At 41.5% G+C, this 12,519-nt stretch overlaps 1 protein-coding gene across 1 annotated transcript; it reads right to left on the bottom strand.

Annotated features, from left to right (window-relative positions):
* Window positions 1-784: 784 nt before the first annotated feature.
* On the bottom strand, window positions 785-12,387 carry LOC106145794 (dystroglycan 1). The gene is made up of 6 exons (XM_021293900.2): window positions 12,249-12,387; window positions 11,752-12,067; window positions 11,047-11,288; window positions 8,501-10,296; window positions 7,074-7,214; window positions 785-4,548 (listed from the first exon to the last, which is right to left on the bottom strand). The coding sequence occupies exons 2-6, from the start codon at window positions 12,001-12,003 to the stop codon at window positions 3,374-3,376; spliced, it is 3,606 nt and encodes a 1,201-aa protein (XP_021149575.2). The 5' UTR covers window positions 12,004-12,067; window positions 12,249-12,387; the 3' UTR covers window positions 785-3,373.
* Between the last annotated feature and the right edge of the window lie 132 nt (window positions 12,388-12,519).

Genomic DNA, 12,519 nt, shown 5'->3' with positions numbered 1-12,519 from the left:
TTTCTTGTAATGGAGAATAGAATTCTCAAATGGGAGAACTCTCACCCAGTGTCTATGGGTGGTCTAATCCCTTTTAACATTTTACCTTGGCTGCCAAGTGGGCCAACTTGAGTGTGCAAAGAAAAGATGAATAGCTAAGCTATCCAAGTGTATCAGCCTTCCTCGGATCTGCATTATTCCAGATTGTATAAGCAACTGAAGATCTCACAGATTTCATATGTTATAGTTTAAGTTGATTTAAGACACATCTCTGTGAGCTTCTCTGAAACTAAATATATTCACATTTCTTCACCTGAAACTTTAAATACCATAGTTTGTGGTGACTAGATCTGGACACAAATGTCATGCAAGTATTCTTTGCTTACGTAGGCAGCTGAGTCCTTTCTTCAGCTATGTTAAAATACCATGTGTAGTTTCAAGGTGATTATTTAGCTACTGTGATGTAGATGTGTTTTCCATAACATTATTTTAGAACCGTTTTTACAGAGCGATTAAAGAGTACCTGCATGATATTTTTTATTGTACTCAACATTATGTGGCTTTTACAGAAGCAATGCATAATTTTTGAGTCCTAAATTCTGAAGACTTTTATTTTCACTACCTAATTGAAAAACAGGATGCCCTGCATCACCACATCTCTTGATAGCCCATCTGAAATGTTCTGATGGAGAAAACTACCATGGATTTATTTTTTTTCTCTTATGTTCCTGTTTTTTTCTTTGTTTTGGTTTGGTTTAGGTTTTTTTGTTGGTTTGGTTTGGGGTTTTGTGTGTGTGGTCTTCAGTGGTTTTTTTTGTTTCGTAGTTTTGGTTTGGGGTTTTTTTGTGTGGGTTTTTTTAATGAGATTGTACTGTATATCAGTCTGGCTATTTTGTTTACTAAAGGAGTTTTAAAGTCTGTAAACTAGGAAACCTGTAAATGTCAGTTTTCTGAAATTTGTTGCTAATCTAGAGAAGTAGAACTGAAAAGCTTAACCTGTGCCTTGGGAATTGCCTGTGTTGCACCTTCTGATACGCCATTAATATTTAACTGCAATCCTTAAATATGCACAGGGATTAAATACCTTACTAGAGGAAAAGAAAAATTCTGCACCTGCTATTAAAATATGTATTTGTTTAGCTTGTTTACTGACTACATTTTCCACTTCTGGAACATCTGCCAGGTAAGTGATTAAATGAATGGGGCCTGATTCTCCAAGGTGATTGACTGTTGGCCTGTATTCTAAGTATTTGAATAGTCTTACTGAGACATGAGATGCTACAAGGGCTGATGTTTCCTGCAGCAATCCTTTAGATTTAGATTTTGCCGCTCTTAAGTCTAGATGATTGACTGCAGTGAATTTCTTCTGCTTTGTTGACCTTTACATCAAACTTTAGAGCTGGATGGCTTCTGGAAAGCATTGAAGTAGTCATCTAGAGGAATTTGTGCTTATCCAAAAAGTTACTCAACAATGTAAACCCAGACAGGTGCTACCAGTTCGCTTAAGAAGAGTAAATCCTGGTCATTACTGTCATTCACAAGACTACTGCTGTCCCCAAAAAAGAATACAACATGTTAGAAACATTTTCACATGCACAGCTAGTGCCTGTTGCTCTCTGCTCCCACAAATACGTTGAAACTAGAGGTGGATTGTGCATGTACAATGTTCATGCAAATATAATTCAATCCGTTCAAATACTTTGATCCTGTAGCTCTTTGTAGACTTGTGGCTCGTGAGCGGTTCCAGTTTTCTTTCTATGCTGTGACTACTGGCTGAGCTGTGCTGTTGTTGGGATTGCTGGGAGGTGTCAGTCTCAGCTTTGGAGAGAAAGCAAGCCAGCACAGGCTGCAGGGACCTACTTGGTAGATCATGCTGGCATCTGGTTGTTGCAAACATTAATCCGCACTACAGAGCGGACCACTGGAGATCTGTTCTCATCTCCTGGTTGTGGACCGTTCCCAGACCTATCCCTGGGCTGAACTCAACAGCCTGCACCCAAACTGGACCCAGTTCATCCTGGTCTCCTTATGGTAAGAGTGAGCATTTGTGCCTGTGTTCTTTAGCCTGCAAGAGCTGTTCTTTGGGTGACTTGCAACTTTCCAGTGCCTACTTACTGTGCTAGAGCAGTGTATGTGGTGGTTGGGCTGCCCTGTGTATGGCTTGGTTTCTATACCTACTTGCTCAATCAGAAATTCATCAGAGCAATAGGTGGCCACTATGTACCCTGTCCGCAAGAACCCTCCATGCCAGGATAGTCACCTGGTGATTTCTTGTTCCTAGAAAGACTGTTGAAACTGTGTCTCCAGAGTTGTCATGTCAGTTCTTTGGCTGTCTACCTGCCTTCTCCAAGAAAGTCCTGTGACAGTTCTGGAAAGGGCATGTGTGTAGCTCTGTTCCTTTCTATGTGATAGTGCTGGTGGTACTTTGGTCCTACTTCACACTGTGCTTTCAAATTCAAGGAAGATTTTCTTAGTTCTAAAACAGCTTGCAGGTTAAAATTGGAAGTTATGGATTAAGTTGCTTAATCCATAATTAAATTATGGCTTAAATTTTCTATCAATGTATTGAACTGAAAAGATTTTTAAATATTTGAAAAGCCTTTAGAAATTCTTTTCCCCATATTCTTCCCTATAGTTCTTTAACTGTCGTCAGTGGAAGCAGGTAGAACAGCCAGTTTTACTTTAAGAAAGCAAGTGTGTAGTGTCAAAAATGTGTTGTCTGTTTGTTTGTTTCAAAAGCATAATTAACCAACATACATAATTAACGAACAGGAGGAGTTTCATGTTAGATAGCTACTGTTGCCTTTATAAATGCTACATATAATGTATTTAATAGAAACATGGAAAACGGTTTTGAAAGATTGAGGACAGTGTCACCCATGAGACAGGAACAATTACTGGATGCCCTTTTTGAAAATACTTAAATTCCGAGATAACATAGAGACTCAAGGGTTTTGTAGCATTTTCAATGACAGCATCATGTTTTGAGATGGTCCTTCTGACAGTTCTCCCTCTTCTATGTAAAATGTGTATTTATGCATCAGGGAGTCATAATAGAGTTAATTTTACTCAGTAATGGCTGTGACCCGTTATTCCCACCAGTGTCAGTCTGGTAAACATTGTCTTGTTCTGACTTGTGCAGGCATATTGCACTATATCCCCTTCATCTATAGATTCCTTTACCTGCTTTGCTTGACATTTTGTTCTAGTACCTATTTTCAGGGTTCTGAGTTTGCTACTGCCTCATCTTCAGGAATAGGTTTAGTGACTTGTGTTCTATTTTAAATTGAAAAATGATGAAATGACTGACTGCTTATGACTTTTTTTATTTCCCTGAGTAATAAGGATAGTACATTCTAGTACAGATTGTTTTCTTGTAGATTTGCTCTTAATATCATTTAAAAGATAATAGCTTAAGTCTGTGGATATTGCCCTGGTCATTCTGGGTAGTCATACTCTCTTGATAAGGGGGAGGAAGTTGGTATTTTGGCAGCTGGAAAGATGAGTTGATGTGAGGCAATCTTACTGACCTAGAGTACCGTTCTTGGGAGGGGAGTGATGCCGAAGGTGGTATCCATAGCTGAGGTGAAGGCGAAGTCCGGCACTCATGTACAGCTGCTTTGCGTGGTTTCAGGACATCCAGTTGCACATCAGCATGGCTTAACCAGGAGTTTCTCTGAAACATCACAGACTGTGATCCAGGAATCTTCCTGTGATACTTGCAAAACCAATAAACCAGTATTACCAGCACCACCCCAGGAGCGGCACACAGGCTGCTGAGTAAGGCAGATGGGGTTTTCCTAATTGTGGAGTCATTTGTGTCTTGAAGCATTGGCACGGTACTGTTGAAAGACTCATTGAATGGCTTTGTAGTGGGAAAGCAGACTTCACTATATGAAATGTTGAAAATTACATCAATTTTGTATTCTGGCAGCATTGCTTGGATAAAGTGTGGACTGACATACCCACCTGGCAATCTTAATTTCTCTAGTGCTTGCTGAATTTTATCTTTTGCGCACCAGCTGGAAGATTTGTTGGCACTTGTACACAGCAAACTGTTATACCATGAGATTACTGTGGAGCCAGGTTTGAGAGCTGTCACCATGATGTCTTTGGGACTGCTGGAGTTCAAATAGCGGGAGAGCTTCTCTAGAAACAAACTAACCCTTTTCCTGTCTCTCAGGAAAGAGTAGTAGCTGTTTTTTGTTCTGACAGTGTAAAGGTGGCACGGCACATTGGTGGGCTTCAGAAGCTCAATGGTGAAGGGTTCCCAGGTGGTCAGTCCTCCTGAATCTGTGACAGACAGCACAAACTCCTGAGGCGAATACTGGAAATCAATATCGAGAGGATAGCCATGCATGATTTGCTGAGAGGTGTTAAATTGCAGCCAGCTTTGTGATCCTGACGGAGAGCCATCAGCTGGAATGATTTGTAGAGATAACTGAGTAGAGTTGCCATCTTCCTCATCGTAAAACGTGTCAGCAGGTATAGTAAAAAAGAAGAGGCATCCAATAGTTGCTGTTAGGAATTTAATGGAATGGACAGCCTTTGGGGAAGTGTTTGCTTGCCCTTTAGAGAGGAGAGAGAAAAGGAAAGGGAAGAATTATGAGGAAAAAAATAGCTATCTGATACTGAATGATAGCAAAGAAATCTCACCAGCCGCATGGGATTATGGAGTGTGTTGATTAGAATGGACCTCTGGAGGTCATCTAGCCAACCTGCTCAAAGCAGAGCTGTAACCAAGATGAAATGAGATCAATCACAGCTTTGCCTCACCGACTCTTAAAAAACTTCTGAGGATGAAGGGTTTAAAGTGTTGCAGGGTGACTTGTTCCATTGCTGCATTACCCTCAAGTGAAAAAGTTTTCGTCGTGTCTGAACCTACTGAGATGCAGTTTTGCAGCCATGCCCCTTGTCTGATCATCTACCACATTTCGGAAGAGAAATACCAATACTGCCCTCTAGACTCATTTTTGAAAGTGGTACTTCTTACACATTTTATTTAGAGTCAAAATAACTCCCTGCTGCTTTTCTTACATTATTTTCCCTTTGTGATGGACATTGCAAATCATTCTTTCCTACAAAGTGAGTAACTGAGCACAACAGCTTAGCTACAGCATCATTTTAGAAAAAAATTGATGCTTTAAAAAAAATTCTTTCTCTGCATTAAGATGCAAATGTGTTGGCAATCTAGAGTTTTTGTAGCATCCTTAAATAGGCATCATATACTATTCCTTAGGAAACTTAGACTGAAAACACATGGGTGATAACTATCTAGAATCCAATAATGTGCTCTGTTTTGTTCAATTTCTATTTTTTCCGAACCCAAGGCTAAAGAGAACAACATGTAAGGAGAGGAGAATCTCAAAAGCAATTGAAAAGCATCAAGTTTAGATTTTAGTCTTAAATAGATTAATTCAAAGTTAAAATATAGAAAACAAAAGATAATTTATCTTAAAAAAAAAAAATCTGCTTTACGTTATGTGTTAGCTAACTGCTAATATTTAGTAAATCAGAAACAAGCCCTTCAGCTCTTGTCCTTTCTTAGTCTGCATTCAGCTGTGTGGATTACATTTGGTTTTTTAATGGTCAGCATGCCCATCACTTTGCACAGCGTCTGACCTGCGAATGACAATGGCAGATGCTCAGAACTCCATTCTACTGAAGCTTAAGCTGATGGCAGTAAAGAGTTGTCCTTGATCACATCTTGACTTCATTTGCTAAGCATGTTTAGATATATATGTATTCAAAGAGTTGTAAATATGCACAACACTGCTCCTTCTAGTCTAACATATTAGTCAGGTCTTGTATAGTGCCTTTCCAAACAATAATATTCTATCAGCTTTTACACAGAAGTATCACAACATGCCTCTCAAGTGATGCATTTACTTCATGTTGGCAGTTAAGTACATCTCATTTCTAATCCTTTAAGACTAAGGGTTGTGTTCCTTCTGATCATTGCAAAGTTCTTGCTTGTGTTGTTTTGTTCGTTTGTTTGTTTTTTCATTTTGTGTTATAGAAAGTTTATGTAAACTTCAAAGCACTTCCTTGTATGATTACGTGGTCTACTAAAATCTGAGTTTTGATTATGGTTCAAAGGTGCCCAGCAGGAGACTGCCTGGTACTTTGATACTTCACCTATCAAAGACAGAGGCATTACCTTGATTTGCCTTCGTTCCCAGCATTAAATTTGCAGGAACCCCTGGGAGTGTGCTTGCACAAGTTGAGATCCTCCAAGTGCAGAAGCTCATGATTCTATTTCCACATGGAAGTGTCCTCTTGGAAAACAGACACAACTTCTGAAGAAACAGCTCTTAATTCTGCAAAGAATTGTTCTCAGCCCTGTTGTCTGTCATCAGATTCTGAAATAGCTCATGTACGAGGTAATTTTATTAAAACATGTTTTTGTTTCATCTTCTGTTTCCAACACTAATCACGGTGGTTTTGTCTGGGAATTTTATGAGCATGTGGTTTTTTTTCTTTATACCATTGAGCTCTGTTTAGTTAGCATGAATAACAATTTCAGATCAATCAGGCAAACACTGGGTGCTTCAGCACCACCCCACTGCTGGAGGTGGCAGACACTCTGCCTGGGACAGGATGGTTTTGGGTGCTGCGCATCTGCCCTGTTCAAAGAGCTCCTATGAATATGAGTGGACACCAAGTAAGCCATAGGATGATAAAATGTGGTGACAAATTTGAAAGGAAATATCTCTGTGACTGTGAGGTGAGGTTTGCTGGCAGGCTCAAGGAGGAAGGGAGAAGATCACATGCAGGGAGTTCGTGCAACCTGTGACAAAAATGTTCCTTCCTACCATTTCTGGATATCATTTACGTTTTCGCTACACTTTCAGATAGGGACCAATTTGCAAGACTGAGAACAATTGTGTTGTGTTCTTATTGTCTCCTTATATGTTATCTAATGTAAGTAATAGGGAGGGATTAATTCAGAATTACAGGAATCTTTAGGTCAATATCGTCTGAGGACGGCATGGGTTCTAGTATAGTAAACCAGAGATAACTTGCAAAACGCATAGAAAGGTTGATGACAGCTATGTTCAGAAGTAAGAACATAGAAGTAAACTTCTTTTTACCTGGGGTTATATTGTGAAGCTCTTGTGAAACAGAAGATGGAGGAAGAATCCATGCACTTTCCAGGGACTGTAGTCTTTCAGATGTGGGAAACAGCAAGGTGCTTGGATCCTGGTGCAGTGGCTGTCGTGTCTGAACCACCTCTGTGAAAATGAGAAGATGATTACAATTTACAGTGAAAGATCATTTAGATTTATGTAACAGGAATCTTACGTTAATAGGAATGTAGTTTAAAAGCTTTTATGGCATGTGATTGAAAACGTTTTGCCTGCATCTGCCAGGATGGGAAGGACCATGGGAAGGAAGCTGGAGTTCAACCTCTCCTTTAGAAAATGGGGAAACCTTTTGCTCAAGAAGCTTCTTTCACTGGAGCCAAAAGGTATTTTTTAGCATCTCTAGGTGGCCTGTTTTTGCAAGAGTGTTAATAACAGTATCCTATTAGTGCTGCGTTGTCTGTCTGTGGACTTTGACAGATGTTTGCTTGGACACCTGATTGCAGACTTAAATATTTCAGACTACAGTCTTGTGCTTTGAGTATAGACTTAATGTAGGTTTAGTAAAGTTTTACATAGATGATGGTTCTGATGGGCATTAACAAGATCACTGCATTAAAAATAGGGGCAGTCAGGTCACTCTGGAATGAAGGAGTAGTTTGACTCTGAATGTTGCACTTAGTAAGTATGTAAGATCTACCGTGTGTACCTTTTTACAGATGTAATTGATTAAGACATAATCCTGCAAGTTTACGCAACTGGTCCTACGAACATACCGTCTCTGTAGTCTAGTATATACTTAAGCCTGAGCCACAGATTCATACGGCTGGAGGAGAAGTCGGACCATAAAGCGTGTCTGGTCTAATTCTTTACTCTGTAGTGTATTCAAGTACTTCTGTGTAATTTCTGATAAATATTTATTGTTCTATTCTTAAAACCCCCCACAATGTTCCCCAAGCATCTCTTCTAATATTTTATTATCCTTACTATGAGAAAGTTTATCTAATGTCTAATTTAAATCATCCTAAGTGCTGTTGAAGGTCATTAGTACTGCTTCAGTTCCCAGAGGGTAATGAGAACACTTCTTTCATCTTTTCAGCAAACTCTTACATAAATCTGCATCTTTCCCCAGTCTTCTGGACCAATTATTTCAGTTTGTCATGTTTTCTAGACTTGTGACCATCCTTGTGTTCCTTTGAAGCTCTTTCAATGGCTCCACATGTTTCCTTAGGTACGATGGACAAAACATTCAGCTGAGCTGTTATCTGCACCAAGGTGAGTGAAAAAGATTAACTTTCCTTTAGGAGAAACACCGCTGCTGACACATCCCTAGTTGAGTGAAGTTGTGCTTTTGCAGAAGAAACTGTATCAAACTATTCTGTCTGGTCTTTGAGAGCAGGACAGAGGATGAATGCAAAGTCAAATCTTAAACATACCCGGTATACTGCTGGACAGATGAGAAGTGGCATTAAATAAAGTCACCAGAGGTACTTCTACAGCATCCGACTTGATGTCTGAGAGTTTTTGTGACTCTGGAGTAGGCTCAGTGATGTTTGGCAAAATCCTTGTTCCCAGATCTCCACCTGAATGCAATTCCTTTGTGCCGCTGGATAAAATACTTGCAGAATGCATCTCTGCTCTGAGCACGCTGCTGCCGTAAGAAGAATGAAGTGTATGTGTTGGTCTGGATAGCTCAGACAGGTCAAAGATAGAAAAGTCTACTGGCAGAGTAAGAACTGGAGCAGTATCAGGATGGGACAGAATGATCTGACTTGGTTCATAAGATGCTTCAGCTTTACTAGGGAGAGTGCTGAATAACATGCTAGAAAAGCAGGCTGAGGCTTCAGGACTGAAATTCAATTTGGGATCGAGGGTCTGTGCATCTTTCTGTGTTACAGAAGAAGCTCTGCTTTTCCCTTCAGCAAATGGAAACCTGTCAGTCTGTGGGATAGTCATAAAAGCTTTAGATAACTGTTCATAGTCATTAGCAAACACCTGGCTCAGACTGCTTCTTGCTAGCACAGGTGGAAATGTGTCATCAATGGGAAACATGAAGTCAGACAAAATTGTATCTCTTACTGAAGCTTTTGGGAATGGTGAAAGGAGTGGTTCTGGAGAGAGGGATGCACTAGAAAGCATTTCAAGTTCTGGAAACTGGCTTTTTGTCTCGTTGCTGTGATCTGGCACTTCTGATGCTGACATTGCTTCTGGCAAAATTACATGAAATTCTGCTTTAGAAGGAAATGCCTCTGCTGAGCTGTGAGGCCATTCATGAAGGGTGTTTATTACCCAAGTGTACGTGGGCCTGAAAAGCTGGTCTGTGTCTAAAGTGATGTCCTGTAGGAAATGGTATGTGGATACTTCTGATTTACTGGAAAGGAAATCTGAACCTGTCTCAGGCACAGGACGCTCCGGCTGCTCGAACAGCCATGACATGCCAGAAGTTCTGGTAGGCAGCACTTCCAGCTCAGTGAAGAGAAGTGTTGTTTCAGTCCTCAGTGAAGGCGAAAGATCTGGAAAATCAGAGTCTGCGAACAGAATAGATACTGGTGGGTTAGCTGGTGTGTCCCATGCTGAGTCCGTGTCTAAGGTGACCAAAATTTCTTGACTAATACGATGGATATTACTGTGCATCTTGTAACTTGCAATCACTATGCTTTCTTCACAGAAAGATGATAGACTCTGAGTAGGTGATACTGCAAGTTGTGTGTGTAAGTGGCTTGGGACAGTAGAGGACAAAGGCCTGGAAGCATCTCCTGCAGCTGGTCTATGGGTAATTCTAACTGGTTTTAATGTAGGTGTTGGCGTGATCATTAATCGCCTACGTTGTCGTCTTGGAGAACTTCTTTCATAATGGCCTCTCCTAAGTATTCTCCAGCCTGCAATTTCATACCCTAGCAGCTGTGAGAGGTGATGTGAGTCAACATTGTGTCGCAGGACCTGGATGAATTCGCGGAGCATGGCAAACTCTCCACACTTCACAGGCCAGGAGAGTCCTACATAATGGTTCACTCTGAAGTCGATGTGTGTGGTGTCTTCAGCCAGTACGGTCAGGCTCTGCAAGCCTGTGTGTGCCAGATCTGCGTATTGCAGCAGGGTTAGTAGGGAGGAATCCAGGTGGAGATATTCGGCCATCGTGCACACAATGTAGAGGCGTGTCTGTACCTCCAGGGTTTCTGCTTCAGTAGAGAGAATTATTTCAGCATAAGTGATGGCAACTTCCTTCCCACACCTGAAAGTCCAAAATTGCATCAGTTAAGAGTTGCTTATCTGTCCCTCTGTTTTTGTGAAGATAGCTGTTTGGATTTAGTCTGTCATCTTATGCACATGCATCACTCGATTTTACCTCTTAGTCCAAAACTTCCTCCTACTGGATGTATGAACGTTTCCCATTCCTTTAACTTCAGTGAGCACTAAGTCTGATCCCCTTGCTTGCGTAGAACACAGCAGCATGGTCTGAATTTACCAGACACCATCTTCCTTATGTGGACTTGGAAGCAATTTGCTTAATAGATATTCCCAGTTCATTAGACATCAAATGTAGGTACTTGCACTAAGTACCATCAGTGGAAATAGACAGTGTCATGTGGAGGTGATTCAGGGCTTTACTGGGAGTCTGCCTTTCTCCTTGTGGACAGAAGAGCTCCAGTTCCTAACTGGGGCAAGGAGGGTCGATGCCGCTGTTCCAATGGCCACCTGGAGAATCAGTGCCCCAGTGCCGCTGGGCTTGCAGTCTTTGTGCCCATGCTTGCTGTGCTCTACCACTCTGGTGCAACGAACCCTCCTGCTTTTAGATTCAATGTGTGCTCATTCAATAATTTTGTGGTTTTGGTTTTTGTTACCCTGACATCATATTTCTATGGTAGAAAAAAAAACCCGACCTGTGTCAGTTATGGAGTACCCACCTAATTTTTTTTAAAGCTTTCTTTTTTTTCCTCCCCACTAACTATGGCAAAAGCAGTTGGAAGCCAGCAGTACTCACTGGTAGCTGTTCAGCATGTGGTTCAAGCTCGCCTCCGTGTCCAGGAATAAGATGCCATCCTGAACGTGGATGGTGAAATTTCCAGCCACTCCTGGTGTTTTCTGGGCACGTGTCCTTCCAGAGGCAGCAATGCACAGCAGGTACACTCCGCTCTCCCCTGCCATTGGCAGTCCTTGCAGAGTGTGTGTATTGGGGTTGAAGTCCAACCATTTTGGCAAATCTGCACCACTGGCTAAAGTCACCTGCTCCACAGAAGAACAGCAGATAAGCAGAATTAGAGATAGGAAATGGAGCTACTACTCTAGTTTTACATATTTCAAGTTCTAACTGGACAGAAATACAGGAACAGCTGCGAAAACGATCCATTTAAATATCTAGGAACCACAGTGCCTTGATTTTTGTGTAGTGCTTGTATTCTGTGTTTTTTTAATGTAGTGGCAATGCTTACTGTCCATTTTTAAGACCCTGCATTCTTCAGACTGGGTAGATTAAATACATGTCGGGCAGTGGTTTTGTTTATTTGCTTCGTATGTAACTTCTGCATTGGCAGTGAATGATGGTGAGATTTTTGCCATCAGTTCTAGTTATTTCTAATACATCTGAGACACTTCTCTAGAAGGAGAGTTGTAACGAGTTAGTTTTAGACATTAAAAGAATGACTGTTTGCTGCAGGATTGTACCAAGGAGTGTATTTAATAGCATTACCTTGTACTGAGTTATCTTTCCCTGAAAGGCAAATACTGGCACTGGATAATAGAATATTTTTCCCGTCAGGACAGTTGCATTTGGGATTCCTTGCAGGCTCTTTGTTTCTTCATGTCTGTTATCTGATCCCTTGGCAACCACAGCAGGAGTGTTTACACACACAGATATCAGTGCAAAGACAAGAGGGAGCATGGGGGACCCCAAGGCAGGAAACCTGTCAGGGGTGCCCGTGGGGTCCCTGCGAGCATCCATCCTCACCCAGCTGCTGTACGGTGCTGCTGGCAGCCGCCTGCTGCTACTTCATCGTGCCTCAGAGCTGTGGGGGAACGACAAAAATCAAACCCATAAGCATGTCAGTCAACTTCATCTCGTGGGGAAGCAGAAAGCTGTCAAATGTGGCAGGGCTTGCACTGCCTCTGTTACAGGCCTGCTGGTCTGTTTGGGCCACAGTGACATCTGGGGAGAGCTTATAGGCTTTTAAAATTCTTGGTACTTACCACCTCTGCTCCGTTCAGTTGGAGGTTTTTCGTGAGAAAATGCCATGAAGTACAAAGCCAGTTCATAACGCTTTTTAACCCAGTTTCCTTTGGACTTGCTGTTGCTCCCATCTCTGCTTCTGTCGTGATAAAAGCCCACTTGGTCTCTAGGAGATGAAATGCTACACTAGGGCCTCATCAGGGGGGCCTTCAACATATGGCTTAGAGGAGAGCCAGACAAACAGCGCAGTAACCTGACCTGCCAGGATTTTGTGGTACAGTGGTAGCAAAG

The sequence above is a fragment of the Columba livia genome, chromosome 1 (assembly GCF_036013475.1).
Source record: "Columba livia isolate bColLiv1 breed racing homer chromosome 1, bColLiv1.pat.W.v2, whole genome shotgun sequence".
Classification (NCBI taxonomy): domain Eukaryota; kingdom Metazoa; phylum Chordata; class Aves; order Columbiformes; family Columbidae; genus Columba; species Columba livia.
The sequence above is the reverse complement of the archived record's forward strand: the minus strand, read 5'-3'. Positions and strand labels throughout refer to the sequence as shown.